The following is a 16,534-nucleotide window of genomic DNA, read 5'->3' on the forward strand; positions in this document are numbered from 1 at the left end:
ATTAGGATGTGACCACCATACAGCATCTTATTCCTGTAAGTTTACTTTTGAATCTCTTTGAATAACAATCATAATGTCAAACAGTACTAAAGTGACAGTTGTTAACTTAATTGGTAATTTCTGTTAATTGTTTTCTGTGTGGTTTAAATGTACAAAAACACAATATTATCCAATGTTACATCTGTGGATCAGTGCTTTTGTCCGAGCCTATGATATACAACGAACACACACCCAGGTGTGCTGCAACAGCTACACATGAAATATTATATTGAGTGTGTTGTTTGTATTATTAACCTGATGTGAGGGCTGGCTACATGTGATCACTGGCACATAATTACAGTACGTTCGCGCCCACCTGCTGTTCCTCACCATGTGTGTAAAGTGAATACAAATGTGAAACCCTCAAGGTCCCTGTGTAAGACAGTGAGCTAATGTGTGTTTATACCATCTGCTATGATTAATTAATTGTCATATTAGTATGCGTGTGTGCGTACATGTCGGTCTGCAGATCCAGGTGTAACAGAGCATCTCCTGCTGTGACGCACACACAGTATACTGAAGTTCATTTTGAAGTCAGTTGTGATTGACATTATCAGATTATATGGAGAGATTTTAGCCGGTGGGAGAGACAATTTAATTATTTTACTTCAGAAAGAAGTCAAAGTGATTTATTAACCACTGGATTGGTCTACACTGGAAATGAGTAGCTACACACAGACACACACCTAGTATTACTGTCATGTATAAATAAAGAAAAAGAGGCAGGGCTTTACTTAACGTTCATTTTTACTGATTGATTTCTGCAACATACAAACATTTGGGGTGTACTTGTGTGTTTATGTTTTTGTTTGTGTGTGTGTGTGTGTGACAGGAAGGGGGACAAGGAGCATGGCTGAATGAGAGTCCCACAGGAGGCGATGAGCAAGCAGCAGCGAATCATATCGCTCACGCCACAAATGATGATTGGAGGAGAGGGAGGGGAAGGGGGGCGGGCTCTCTCTTAAAGGCACAGGTGGGCTCTTTTCTGAGATAGAGGCTAAGTGTGCGGGGCGACAGGGGGGCAGAGATGGTTAAAAAGAAAGAGGAGGGTGCTGAGGGAAATAAAGCAGAGGAGAAATGATGAATTAAGTTAAAAAGGATGCCTCTTCTCAACATGTCTACTCGTCCGTTTCATGGGAATATTCTGTTACTTTGAACCTCCAAAGAGTAAAGAGATACTTTACTTAAGTGAAGTGACACGTTAAAAGCGACAGCCTTTCAAAAAAATGGGGGGAAAAAAAGGCATAAATGAGGGTGAAAGTGGAGGAAGATGAAAGAGGGGAAACAGCGGGAGGAGTGAGAACAAGAGAGGAGGAAAATAATGAGATGCTCCTTGTCCAGAGCAAGAGATCCATCTCTGTGGCATGTTTTACTTTGAAAGAGCGAGCTGAAAGAGTGAGCTGAGAGAGGGAGAGGAAAAATGAAAAAGAAAGAGTGAAAAGTGGAAAAAAAAGAAAAGAAGAAAAGGAGGCAAAGAGCGTATGAGAAGAGAAAAGAAGAGAGAAGTGGAGGTTTGGATGGGGAGCAGTGGATTTGTGACGCAACAAACAACCGCGTATACAAAAATAACTTTAAAATACCATTTACAAAAAACGACCATTATCATTATTATTATTATCCTCATCATTAATATTATTATTACAATCTTATTAGGAGCCCGTTGTAGCTATCTGAAAGGGGGGGGGGCAGCTGGCAGTCTATTTCTATTTCTTTTCTCCTGCCAACCAATTAAAACAAAACAAAACAAAAAATTCAATCTTTCTGAACGCATATAATTTGAAAATAAGAACAACAACAACAACCCTGAAATATTTGCCAGAAGCAAAAACAAAAGGGCAGCAAAATAATTTACAGTTTGAAGGGAAACATTGTGTAAGGGAATCATCATCATCGTTGTCATCATCATCATCATCATGCACTGACTTTCTTACATCTTCTGTTAATAAGAATATTTAAGAGATAGCAAAACAATCTGAAATATTATATACCTAAACTGCCCTGTACAGTTCTTTATCTTTATATAAAAAAAATGCATATACTGTATAGTTATGGTAGCTAATGAAGGAGGAGTTAGCAGAGAACAATAGAAATCAGGAGAAAACAGTAGTCCTGGGTCCCTAGCTGCTGTAGTCTTATTTGATCATTGTCTCACACACACAGAAGCAGCTGAAGTACGAGTCGGCCGTCAGATGAGAAACCAAACGAGTTAAGGTTTAAATATCAAGCTGTCCAGATCTGAGAGAGTCTCAGATGATGCGTGACATTCATACTTCCAAACACTGAGGTCTGCTGTGAGGAAACTGGCTGCAAAAGTAAAAGACGTGCACGTCGGTTTCATCTGAGGAGGAGGAAGAGGAGGAGGAGGAGGAGGAGGGGGAGAAGGAGGAGTGGGGGGGGTGAAATAAAAGAGCAAATAAGAGTCCAGAGTAAAGAGCGGGAGAAGCCAAAATCACACAGAGAGAAATGAACTGAGGAGAAAAGCCAAATGAAGGAGGACTGTCATTGGCTGTCTTCTCTGAGGGGCGGACTAAGGCAGGCTCATGGTCCCAGCAGTGAGGGCCGGAGTCAAAGGGCCGACGCCGAGTTTGACCACTGGATGTGTTTTAAGGTTTGGAAACTGGGTTGCACGGTTTCTTCAGCCAAAGAGACTGGGATTCAGACCTTTAACTGCTCCAAGGTCAACACTTTCAGAGGGGTGAACGCTGCTCTTTGGTGAAGCTGCTGACAAACCGACCACCACCGACTGCAGTGACCAAAACCACGTCGGCCCTCTGACTCTGGTAAAAAACCAGGGAGGTCAGCGTAGAAATGTGAAGCACTAGAGCTGACATCGCTGCAGGTTAACACAGGTGAGAGACGGTCAGCTCTAGTGTTCCCGTTTCAACGCCGATCCTTTGTAATGTAGCACCAGCACACAGAAAGAGGGAGAGACAGAGATACAGAGAGAAAGAGAGAGAGAGAGAGCACCCTGGCAACCTGTACAAAACCCAACAGAAACGGTTGCATCATGGGTAACAGATTATCTAGGTTCGCTTTGAAGATTGTTGTTCATTCAGTAGGAGGAAGCAGACACCTTCTGGGAGTTCAGTTAAACCTCAGGAATCAGATTCCCACAGTAGCTTCACTGATTAAAGATAATTCCTGATTTAGGACAAAAAAAAAAAGTAACTTTTCTCATTTGGTATGAAACAAAGAGTTCGTCCCGTTAATCTGAGGAGAACACTTTTCCTTAATTTGACACCTACATTTCTCTTCATTTAGCCTAAGAACGGGCAAATCTTCATGATGTGTCTACAGCTCGGAGAGAAAAACAAGAGCATTTTTTAAATCACACAAAAAAACAGGAATTATCCTTTAACCGTTAACAGGGAAATAACCAGACTGATCCCAGGTCAGCGTCTAGAGAAGTCAAAACCTCTAACATCAGCAAGCTCAACAGGAAAACATGGGCTTTGTTCTAAAATGGACAAGCCACTTGACCAGTAAAAGTGTTCTTCCGCTTTGCACAGAGTGGCACTTTGAAGGAAAGACTGAGGAGGAGGAGGAGGAGGAGGAGGAAGAAGGAGGAGGAGCTCGGTCTTGACAAGCCGTTTGGCACAGGGTTACACAGAAGGAGCTTCTATGTAACAATGTGCTGTCTGTCTGTGTAGCATCTATCAACTCTGGGTTTTTTTTTTTTCTCTTTTCTTTTCTTTTGGACCGGCCAGGTGAGATCGGCAGAGTCCGTCTCCTGACAGGCGAGGACACTGTTGGGCGGACGGGCAGACGGATCGTTCCATCATGTCCACTCCAGGGGGGGTTCTCGAGGGCCTTTGGGCTGGATGCAGCGGTTACCGAACCCTGAAAGGAGAGGAGGAAGGAGGAAGGTCTTAGCTGGAGTTGAATAAAAAAACAAAAACGTGTGAAGATTTTTTTTTCTTTGGTCTCCAGGAAGAACAGGTGAACCTTCAGTCCTCAAAACCATCACACTTTTACTTTTTCTGCACACGCAGCTCAGAGAAAAAGCAGTGCCACACACATATATATATTAAAAAAATGATGACATTAATAGAAACCATGTTTGTCAGCAAAGGAAAAATCGTTAACTTGTGAAAATAATAATCGAGTTCCTCTTGAGGGCTGAACGGTGGAAAAAAAAAGCGGCTTTACCCAAAAAAAAAAAAAAAAAAAAAATCACAGATGTCAGGACATGGAGAGGAGGAAAGACAGCAGACTTACCCACCCAAGTCTGCCTTGCTGTCTGTTGCCGTGGTGCCAGCAGCTGCAGGGTCAGCTGGAGACGTCTTCTTAACGCAGTCTGACACATCTACACACACACACACACACACACAAACACAGGTTAATGGAGTGGAAACACAGAGTGCGTATGAGTGATCTACGTGTTGTTGTATAACACTTGAACCCAGATCGGTAAATTATAAAGAGTTTTATTCAGAACAAGTGAAAGAAAAACCGTCGCAGAATCCAAGTTATTCTCTTTTGAGTATTCTCTCTCCGTCTCACAGGAACCACTGAGGCAATAAATTGGTAGTAACCATCATCCCACAGTCCTCGTAGTGCGGATAAGCATATACACACATTTTTCATTTCACCTCTCTATAGAGGTTTTTTCTTTTTCTTTTTTTTTTATCAGTCTCTGGCTCTTACAGCTGCCCTCCTGACAAATGCTGTCAGTCTTATCGAGCGCCGGCTAATTTGTAAAACACTGACGGCCTGTCTCCTCCTCTGCTCTGCTGACTAAATGCTGTGAACATGTCATTTAAAAAAAAAAAAAAAAACACAAAAAAAAACAAGTGTCTCGATGTGTGTGTTCGTACCTGTGTGCGAGCCGCTCCATTCGGCCGAGGCTGACGTCCTCACCTCCGTGGGGTCTGGCGGAGAGCAAGAGGGAAGTAGTGGATTAGATGAGCTGATGACTGAAGGTGAAGCCGCACACATGAAGCACAATGAGACGCACAGTCACACACACGTTTCCTTTCAAACACACGGTAGCTTTTTCCATCTCACTTCATCACTCGGCCTTTAATCTCCACACTTCTGCAACACAACATCCACTTTTTATTTTATGTCCATATAACAGTACAAGATGTTCAGAATGAGTGTCGTCTCTGTAGCAGTGAACACAGGTGAGAGCTGTGACCTTTTAGAAATGACTCCAAAAAACAATTAACTCTGACTGTGACCAGTTTCTAATATGATCTTCTGCACACACGCACACAAGCTACTGCAGATCTGAAAAAGCTAATGCTGCCCTCCAGTGTTGTAACGCTGATAAAGCCTCTGTTCGTCTTCTAACACAAATTGTGTGCTGGTGGTTGGTTGAAATGTGCTGCACGGGGGAAAAACAAAACTGAGCAGAAGGCAGCGAGCCGGTGGAAGTTATTAAAGAGACTTGTGGTGTGAAAGAGAGGTCGCAGGCCTGATACCTGCAGTGTGCGCATCCGTCTGTCTGTTTGAAGTGCGGATGAGAGAGACTGAGCCGCTACTAGCTGTTCAAACAACTGAAGGAGCAGGTACAAAATGGGAAAAAGAAAATCTGAGGTAAATACGGATTTGCTCGGATCAGCGGCGACTGGATCAAACAACCAAAAGAGTTCCCTTGGAAATAAAACAATAAGCAATACAGCAGCTACCACCTACATGGACACAGCAACAACAACACAACTGGATTACCTGGTTACCTTTTGTGTTTTTAATACAAAGACTCGTATTGATTTGTGCTTTTTTTCCCCCCCTTCTGGTTCCTAATCGATCATTGATCAGTTCCAGCTTGTTTGGAGTCGACCAATAACACGGAGCCAGGCGAGGCGAGCCAGTGGATCCAAAAAGAAACACACCTGTGAGCTCGGACCCAATGCACAACGCACCTGTGGCCAGTATGAAGGACTCGGGGGTTCTCGCAGGGAGGGGGGGAGGGGAGTCGTCGCTGTCCCAGCAGTCTGGGTTAAAAGGTCAGAGGTCACATGAGAAGCAGCGTTAATGACAGACCGGAGGAGGAGAGACAAGAGATCGACACAGAGACAGAGGAAAGCTCATCGTAGCACAAGTGTTTGATCCTTCTGATAATCAGATAACACAAAGTCCTCGACAATACGCAACTGCTCTGTGACAACAAGGAGCTTTGGCGCCGTTACATCTGTTTAAAAGCTGATCAGAGGCAGATTTCATACAATATTAATATTGATATTATGACTTTATGTGAGGATGAATCAGTTTGTAGACAGCTGCCTGTACCTGTACCATGTTTACAGTTTGAAGGGAAACATTGTGTTTGTTCCACAACGGATTTATGCAAATATATTAAATGTCTCTCTTGAATAAGTCAGTAGTAAATAATGAAAGAGAAAAAGATGTGTTTATTTTCTGTCTTAAAATATAAATAACATTTTTATGTTTTATATTTATTGTTATTAATGTTCACTGGTAAAGCATACATTAAACTAAACTGTGCTTAGGTTGTTGTTTTAACAAAGCAGTACTTTGAAGTTTTAAATCTAATACATGTGCTGTTGTAATTAAGTTTTAAAAGCTATTTTCCGAGTTGTTTAATATGAAATACATGTATAGTTTGTTTTTTGATATTATTGAGTATTAAGTATTAATACAGTGCGTGGGAATTATTAATCTATAAAATCATGCACTTAATAAGATAAGATACAGCAATTTGATTTATTTTTTCTCTTTCTTTGCAAAGATTCACATATTTATTCTCACGGTTGATGTTGATCATCTCTCAGTATCACCAGTGCTCTGTGTAACAGATGCAGGTGGATTTGCAGATGCTCTGTAACAACACTGACACTGATGCTACAAACTGTCTCAGACATGTAAAGTAAGTGTGGTCGGAGGAAAAGTGGTGATAAATAATACTAGATGGGCAGCCACTGTGCTTTTATTAACCAGTGTATGTGTATCAGCAGTCATTGGTTTCTGGCATGACCGCTAAAATCACTGACATGCTCCAGACAGCTCTAATTACATTTCCTTGCTTCTCCTCATCAGATGGACTATCGTTTGACGATCTCCATCTCTGAGGACATCGCTTTTCTACGCTGCACTGGATAATTACCCGCAGGTCATTACGATTAGCTCCTGCTGCAGCGCGTTGCGAGAGGGAATCAATGCACGGGGAACGCGTTAATAAGGAAAAATTATCCTGTTTTGAGTCCCAGCTGCTTCAGTTCTGCTTCTGCTTCACCCAAACTCAGCAGTTAGACCAGAGACCACGATGACCTTTCATCCTCTACTGTCTGTTATTATGATACAATCCCACCTGTTTACCATAGAAACTCAATTATCTCAGCTTGGCGTGATTTAGCCGACAATAATAACTGGCCTGTGTGGTTCTATCTGATGGAAAGTTACCTGAAATCTGCTGCGGCTCTTTTTAATGCGAGGCCAATATCCAGGATGACATTTCATATTAATGACCTTATTATGGACCATGAGATTAACTTGTCTCCTTCTCGCTTGACCTCTAAATTATATTCTGTCCTGATCATGCAGACTGAAATTTACTCAGAGGCTCCGACTATAATGCCGCCATTTTAAAATATGAGCCTCATTCACTGGTAAAGACGATCTATGTTTCTCCTCTTGGTGGAAGTTTTAGATTCACTCCCAGACCTTCACGCCAACTCCACTGTGTCCTCTGTTGTGGTATCTCTACACACTCTGGACTACAGCTGCCTTGGCTCTAATCTGATTATCACTTCTTTAGCTAGAAACTGCAGCAGCTCAGCAACTAATTTGAAGCTGATCTATCTATCCAATCGAACAGCCTTGGATTGTGTAACATTCGTCTTAATGACGGCCTGAATTCGATTCTAGTTAATCGAGGCTTTGCACCGTTTGAAGGAAAACATTAGGCGACTGCAGCAGCAGGTTAAACGTCACCAGAAGCGACAAGAGGAAGAGTCAACAAAGACGACATGTTGTTGCTGCTCCTGAACTCGTTCAGTGCAATTACAGAATAAATCTTAGTAGAATAAACAGAATAATCAGTTATTCTCAGTGTTGTTACAGACACATGCAACGTATAAATCTGCTTTTAAATACTGCTTTTTTGTCAGGTTTTAAATTAATTTAACAGATGCGACAACTGCTTATAAGCAATATTATGAGTGAATAATTAGTTACTTAATATTGATTATTATATTGGTAGCCAAACATAGTTTTTAATCAGTATGTTTTCATGTCTATAATTGCCTTTCCTATAAATCTAATGACATTTTCACCTATATCTCTGTATCCCTCTATAACTCTGGTATTGATTCCAATGTTGTGTTTATAATGCTGTTTGTCACCGACATGTGAGACAATTTAAAATGTGCTCAATCAATATGGATTGATTTATTGACAGTGCAACCGCTAAAAACAAGCAAACACAAGCAGCCACCAGCTTCCCCCCTCGACCAACCACAAAGCGGCAATTTGCTCAGTGCGACTCATCAACAAACAGGCAGTCATTAGATTCTTGCAACCGATCAAACAGCAGCCGTTAGCTTTTTCATGGCCGATTATACAAAGCGCCACCACAGCCTGGACAAATAATGAGCCAGAAAGCCAAGCAGACCGAAGACAGACCACGTCAGGGCTGTGAAGCAGATATGTCTGCATTTAGTTTTAAATACTGGAGACACTTGAGGAGAGCACGATGCAAGAGGCCAGACATTTAAATAGCCAAGATAAGATTTAAACTCAGTTTGATTTTTTAAGACAATCAGATTATGTTAATAATAATTTTGTTCTGACAGTTTCTCAGTGTTTATAGCTGTTGATTTAAACAAAGAATGAGACTAACATCACTACGCCAGTGTAATCTGTAAACAGGGCCGTTGCTAGGAATTCTGGGCCCCCTGAAAGAATACTAAAGTGGGCCCCTGACTTTTCCACTTTTTTTCTTAGACTACGTATGTATTATCATTTTTTATTTAGCCTACTTTGTTTTGATGCTAATGCAGCATTACTATGAGTACTAGTCAGGGTCTTATGCAGAATAATTCAGTCATTCAAAGATTAGACTACTGGGTTTTTTTTTGTGGGCCCTACTGGGCGCTGGGCCCCTAGAATTATCATCACCTTTCTCCCCTATACAACGGCCCTGTCTGTAAGAGTTTATGATTTTTCTTGTCTTTCTCTGATGTTGCAAACTGTAACAGCCTGAAAGCAGGCCACTCTGAGCAGACTGCGTGTTGAGCTCCACCTCCACACATTTTCCAAATTATTCTGGGAATTAATTCCTTTTCTAATCTGGAGAAAGCGATGTGTGTTTAAGCTGCTTGTGCTGACCACTTACAAGATTTTACAAATGGCATGGCTACTCATGAAAAACACGAATAAACTGGTTGTGTTACTGAAAATTATTTCCGTTTGAGTTAAAGTCTATGTATAATTTAAAGACAGAATAATTTACTTAAACTAAAGAGTGGTGTTTCTTCTGATTCCAATTTTTTTTTTAATTTGAAGTGCACTGCCGGCCAACTCGCATCATGTCTCCTCATAGTTTCGTCCAAATATCTAAAAATGCAGAAGAGTTATTTCATCCAGGGGCCATTCAAGATCAAAACTGTCCCAAGGCAAAGTCCAGTTCAATCCGCTCCGTCTCACATCGGCCGCAAATCACAGCAAGAATCAGATTTCAGAATCTCCCGATTTTGAAATCAAAGATCAGCGGAGGAGGGGGCACGACGTCGCCGCCGCCGTTCCCCTCAGAAACCTCGTCGTTCAGCGATAGTGAGAGTGACGCTCGCGGAAACCAGACGGTGTGTGACACTGCTCTGCTCAACCCAACGTGCACAGAGGTGTGTGTTTGTCAGCATCATGCAGTGTTGATCCTTCACCATCCAACATGCACACACGCGGTCCACACTCACAACCGCGGTGAAACAAAACACACACATATACAAACAGGATCTCTCTCATTCTTCCTCCTGTTTGCAGATTCATACACACACACACACAAGCTGGAAGAGAAGAGTTGTTTTGACAGATGTTTGCCTGTTAACATTTGCAGCATTCCTCGCAAACCAACCAATTTGTTATACAGTCATGCTTTATATGAGCCTCACTGGAAACTATCTCACTGACCCCGTCTGTTTTTTTCCCTCTTATTCATTTCTTTTTTCTCCCTCTCTCTCTCTTCCCTGCTTCAAACTTCCCCCTCCCACCCTCCTGACAGTCAGAACCGTGTAACCCAGCGAGTCTTATGTGTTGACAGATAAAACTTATCATTAGCATGTGGTCTGTCTGCGACCTCTGTCTCCTCACTGACCCAGAAAATGACTCTACCGTGTGGTTTTTTCTCCCTGAACATGTGTGAGCTGGGATAATAAGGACAGGTTGTCAGAGTTACTCTTTGTGCCTTTGCCGGCGTTTAAAGGGATAGTTCAACATTTTGTCGGTGCAAGCTATTTTTAGACGGACGGAGCAGAGTTGTGAGCTGCTCAGAGCTACGCTAAGGAGGCTCATGGGATTTCTTCGTTTTCCTCATCAAACTCGGAACATTACGAGACCGAGTTGTTTTCGAGGCAAATGCAGAGACTGCCGAAAAACTGCCCGGGACAGGAACGCGCATCAGCGGTTTTGCATGAATTTTACCTCGAAAACAACTCTGTATCGTAACGCTTTGTTATTATCTCATAGCGTGGTGAATGTACAGGTCACAACTTGTCCACCAGAGCGTTTTGGAGTTGTTGGATTGTGTATTTGATGAGTTTGATGAGGGAAACCTAAAAAAATCCCATTCGCCTCCTTAGCGTAGCTCTGAGCAGCTCACGGCTCTGCTCCGCCATTCTAAAAATAGCTTGCACCAACAATTAAGGGTAATGAACCGACTGCTAATACTATAGGGATTATGGCAATGGGCCAATTTGCCAAAATGTTGAACAATCCCTTTAAAGGAGAAGAACTCGACCAGTCTCGTTAGAACTGAGCTGCGCTGGATTTCAGGGTTCAGTTGAGTTAATTAAGTGCTGTTTGGATTATTTCTGAGGTAATTTACCTGACTATTTAACTTGTTATTGATTCATCTGAAGCAAGGGAATCAAGTTGTTCACTAATCTGACGACCTTCATGGTTAATTTGTTGGTTTCTTAGTCGATTGGTTAAGAGTGAGAGTTAATTGACAGTGAGAGAAGCAGCTCGGCTCATTCGGTTGAGGCGGTAGATGGACGTACTTGCTGTGGTTGCGGGCGGCGATGGCGAGCTGTGCCCTGCGATCGACATCGGCAGCACCTTCCTGACCGGCAGCTGGTCTCCGTGTTGAGGGGATGCGGTTACCATGGCCGTCGCCGTGGATACACTAGTGCGAGAGCCGTCCTTCCCCCCGGACATCTCCCCGTCCCCCTCCTCGTCCGAGTTATCGGAGTGCAGGGGGTTGGTGAAACTCAGGGCAGTCCTAACGGGGGTGGAGGAGGAGGAGGAAGAGGAGGAGGAGAGGTGGGAGGAGGAGGACGACGACGGCGCCACGCGCTCCGAGGAGGAAGAGGAGGAGGAGGCGGTCTTTGGGAAATGTTTTTCCGGGCTGTTGCAGGGTTGAGCCCACGCCGCGTGACCGGCCTTCGCCTCTCCCCGCTCCCCCGCCAGCGGCTCCGCCTTCTCTCCGCTCTTCACGGGGAGGTGGTTCGGTCTGGTCGGGGGGGCGGCGGCGGCGGCGGCATCCGCGGGACCCTCCCCGCCCGCTCCCCCCTCCGTGCCCGAGTCCTCCGACAGCGAGGAGCTAGACGTCAGCAGGGACTGGCCGGAGCGAGCTTTGAAGGCGTGGCCTCTCTGCAGCATCCCCCCGCTGTTGGCCGAGCCGCCGGCGCCGGCGAGCCCGCACGCCACTCCCATCGAAGGAGAAGTGTCAAAGCTACGAGGTCCTTCCTGCAACGGCACCTTTTTAATCTCAATGCTGAGCTTCCTCTCGATCCGAGGAGCGCCAGAACATTCAAGGACCGGGGAGAGGGGCGAGGAGGAGGAGGTCTGAGTCTGGCTTTGGCCCGATTCGGATTTCGTTGACGCCGAAGACAATTTGTTGTTGTAGTTCTCGTTGAGATCCAGATTGGAGACCTGCGTCTGCTGTTTTCGACTTTCTAGATCTTGGTCCTTCTGCTCCGAGGGACTGGTCTGTTTGTTTGGACTGGGTTCTGACTGGTTCTGCTGCTTGTCCACGTCTTTATTCTGAAAGGGAAAAGAAAGTGAAGAAACAAGGCGTTTAATAACCTTTTAAAAAGTGCAACATCACGCAGATACCACCCCCCCCCCCAAAAAAAACATGATATTAAAAACTGGAATCACACATCTGTCCTATGAATTGTCACACATCTCCCACTCACTTCTACTGAAGTCTGTAGTGATGGGACTGATGTACATAACTGGTCAAAAGGAGCTCTGACTCAATCTTGCACAGTTGAGTTTCATTATTATGTCTTTTCACATCCACCTACGTTACAGGGTTCCCACTCTTTTCTTGAAATCACTTTCCACGACATTTCCAGCTGCTAGTATGACAGAAATGTTATTATACCATACACTAATACATCCCCCGCTCCATTCATGCTTTGGAGAAGTAATTTTTTCGACTGATTTTGTACATTTAACAAGTTTGTTTCTAAGTTTATTCTTCTCTCTCCCCCCAGAAGTCTGATTTAAAGATGTGCAGTCTATGGCTCACTTATTTATCTATGAAATAATCTCTTATATGCTTAGAAATTATGACATTTTTATCATATAACAATGCAAACATGTTGTTTTACAGCTCTCTGCTGCTCCTCTATCTGTCACTCAGCAGAGGAGACACTCATCACTACAAAGTTGCTAGTTTTCTTGCTAGGCACTTATTTGGAAAAGAAATCCTTGGTGGAGTCAATAAATCATTTTCCAGGACCACTGCAGCTCTTCCAGGACATTTGACTTTTTTTCTCATTTCCATGTGTTTTCCTTGGAAAATTGGTTAACAATATTCCAGATTTTCCAGGTTTTCCAGGAGACGTGGGAACCCTGCATTACTCTGGATACGGGGATCTGTGAGTGTAAAGCTACAGGTCCTCACAGAGAACCGTACACACCTACGTGGACAGATCTCCCATGTATAATTTACTTGTCTTTTTCTACTTTCTACCTGTGTCACGTTCTGCTGCGCCGTAGCCAGGACGTGTATGAGAGGTTTGGGGTGGTAGCGGTCGTTGTCCTGCCGTACGTTGGTGACGGTGGGGAAGGCCGAGGGAGGAGACGGGGTCAGGATGGGGGGTACGGGGTGAGGCTCCGGGGGTTGGAGAATCTCTTCCTTAACGTCGCCCTCCGCCTGGGAACTAGAAAGAAAGAAAGAGAGTGAGCTCGGTTAACAGGACGACAGACAAGGTTTTCTCTGAATGGATCTAACTTTAGCTTTTGATGTTATCTAATAACGCCTCAATATGTAGTGAAGGTGCTATTAACACGCCAAAACTGCACATTCACAAACATAAAGGCATTGATTTTGATTTTGATTCCCACATATTTTGCTTTTGCTCTATTATTAAAGATGTTTCAATACTGAACTACAAAACTGGGCCGTTTGCTTGAGTTAAAAAGAAAAAAAAAGGGCCAAAAGCGGCTTAAATCAAAAGTTGCGAGAACACCATTTAGAAAATGAAAGTGATGAAAAGGCAAAGGTTTCATCATGCTAGGCAGACATCATACAGACATCTGAACAGAGGTTTAAATTATTCTCCATCTAAAGGAGTGACGAAACCCAGATGATGAAACAAACTTCTATTAAATTCAAAGGCGGCTCATTGCTGCTCATGTCGGGGTTTCCGCCACTAGATGGCAGGGTTTGAAAAAGTGAGGCAATATGTCCACACAGCAGACAAACTGGACACAAACGCAGGTCCTCTGTGTTTGGAGTCACCTGCTTTTCGTGGATTTAACGTGGACGCGGTCTTTTGATGTGAAGAAAACAAAAAGAAATGAATCTGTATCAGCACTGCAATGTTTATCCTGTGCACGAGTTGCATATTGTGTCTAATGTTTTTCAACTGAGCAAAGTCTGAGACAGTTTTCCCAAGGGGATATTCAAGTGTGGTATTTTTTCCTAGTCTATTGTATTTGATTAGAATCTATGCAGCAAACTATGGAGGCCTTTCTGGTCCATGCCAAGGACATGGTGTTCAAAGAACATTTAATTCTCCTCTCTGCATAAAGACTGATTTGTACTTGAGCAACAGTCACCCACATGTTGAGTGCTGTGTATTTTTGTAGCATGCTTACCGTGCACTCACAATAACCCACCTATAGATACACACAGCGTAGGCGTGCGAATTACATACAGGATATTGAGGTTATGACAAAAGGCAGCCACTCGGGAATGGAAATTGATACATTATAAGATATTGTTCCACTACACTAAAATATACATATTCCATATGCATGCAAATATATAAACACACAGAGATACAGTGAAAGGATGTGGTGATGTGCTATGCTTGAGGCAGGAGCCTAACATATGACTGACTGCGCGCACACACACACACACAAACACACACACATGCACGCAGACAGACAGAAAAGTCAGACACGGCGAGAAGTTGCAAGATAGAAGAACGGGGGATTTCCTTTTCTTGAGCAACTTGGAGTTGCAGTTGTAGGCTACTGTAGGTTTCCTCATATAGCGCCTCAGTGTAGACAGAAGTCATTAAATAACATGTTTATTTTTGTTTATTATGTCCTATTAAGTTTTGATTTTAATCAAATTTAATGACAAAGAAATATATATAGCAGGATCTAACAGCACCTTACAAACCAGCAGTCTCTCTGGTCTTTCTTATAATTCACTTACTGGCAACTCCTCTGATCATTTAAACTGGAACATCATTATTCCTTTGGAGTTTCCAATAATAAAAAATGCACAAATACCCATGAGACTCACTTCCTCTATATCATCCTCCTTTGCCTGAGCAAGCAAAAGACATATTTAACAGTAACACAGATGATTCCCATTTGGTGCCCATTGTTTCCATGGGGATATGAATCATTCAGATGCCACAGAGTTTATTCAGGCCCCGAATCCCTCTAAAGATGAGATGAGATGAAATTTTAATGATTCCTAAGGGGGACGCTGAGCTGTTACAGGAGCAAACACTAATAAGCCACCGCAAAAACAAATAAGTAGTATATCAACATGCATAAAGCAAATTGAGGTTATGAGCACCCATAAAAAAAACATATGATGTGGGTTTCCAAGAAGTGAGAAGAGTAGTAGTGTTTCCATGAAGGGGGAAGTGTTACTAAGAAACAGCTTCAAAACTTTCTGTTTAACTCACCGATGACTTTCACTGACAAACACACACACTCAACTTTTTCAAACTGTCTATTTGTCAGCACTGTTATTACAACTATAACCTTTAATTTTGATATGTTTTTAAGTTCACCATCACATGATCTCAATTTCTCAGAAGAATTTGGGACACACATTACTTCATCTGTATCGGCCGATAATGACTCAGACTATTAATGGTGACATCATCATGACCAGTCTGATACAGTAGCTCTTAATGACCCCCAGGCCAGCACGTAGTATGTATGCACTACTGGAGAAATATTGTGCATTATATCAGCATTGACATCGTCAGACAGCCTAAATGAGTTTGAACATATTGACACTGGATATCAGCAAAAATCCAATATTGTGTATCCCTGACAAGACCTGAGCAGACGCATTAAAACAAGCTGTGTCCACATCATGTCAAACTAACTCACTTCTGACACCTTCAATCAGTAAAAGCTCACTTTAAGTCTCATTCACAGCCATAAAAAGTCTCATTCACAGCCATAAAATGTTTATATTCATGTCTTATATTACTGCAGTTGGAATCAAAATGTTCCCCTTAAAGCTATAAAAAAGCTGCTGTGTAAAAAAGACAAGATCTCTAAGAAGTGGGAACGATTCTCCAACACTTCAAAGAGCTGCAAACTACAAAACTAACCATACGCTCCTGTTGTTCTCCTTTTGCCCTTAAGCATAAAAACACTACAACTATCCATCGCGTTCTTGCACGCCGGTGACACACTTCGGAGCTAACCCTGAACACATACACACACACACATTAGGTACACATATGCAACCTAAACTCCCACGCATAAACACAAATGTGTGCACACGCCTTCAGAGGAACTTGAAATTTATGTAATAACACCGCCCACACTCATAAATAAATGCACAAACTCGCACACGCTCACACGACAAGTGCACTGTGCCCTCCACATATGTACTCCAGAGGGAAGATGCTGCATTTTTAATCAGTGCGCTGGTTCACAGTGGGACGTGCATGCACACACAGGAGGGGATGGAGCTCAGAGAGACACATCCTGGTCCACGGCTACATTCACACACACACACGCAGGCAAGAAAAGCAGCAAACTCCACACACACACACAAACCACACACAGCTTGAGCAAATGTGTGTTTCTGCCCACCGGGTTGGATTATTATCTATCTGACTGTCTGCAAATCATACGAATTAACTGCTTCACA

General features: G+C 43.0%; 1 protein-coding gene across 2 annotated transcripts in view; it reads right to left on the reverse strand.

Moving 5' to 3' along the window:
- Positions 1–3,238: 3,238 nt before the first annotated feature.
- ptpn12 (protein tyrosine phosphatase non-receptor type 12) overlaps positions 3,239–16,534 on the reverse strand; it is a 46,062-nt gene continuing 32,766 nt past the window's right edge. Inside the window, exons 13-17 of one of the 2 annotated variants that reach the window (XM_083999616.1) lie at positions 13,142–13,331; positions 11,217–12,201; positions 4,857–4,910; positions 4,262–4,345; positions 3,239–3,879 (exon numbers count right to left, since the gene is read on the reverse strand). In XM_083999616.1, the coding sequence (XP_083855742.1) occupies positions 3,818–3,879; positions 4,262–4,345; positions 4,857–4,910; positions 11,217–12,201; positions 13,142–13,331 (1,375 nt within the window). In that variant the 3' untranslated portion in view covers positions 3,239–3,817. Of the gene's footprint in view, positions 3,880–4,257; positions 4,346–4,856; positions 4,911–11,216; positions 12,202–13,141; positions 13,332–16,534 lie in introns of both variants that reach the window. The other variant, XM_083999617.1, reaches the window with a different exon arrangement.

The sequence above is a fragment of the Trachurus trachurus genome (genome assembly GCF_905171665.1).
Source record: "Trachurus trachurus genome assembly, chromosome: 23".
In the NCBI taxonomy this organism is placed as follows: domain Eukaryota; kingdom Metazoa; phylum Chordata; class Actinopteri; order Carangiformes; family Carangidae; genus Trachurus; species Trachurus trachurus.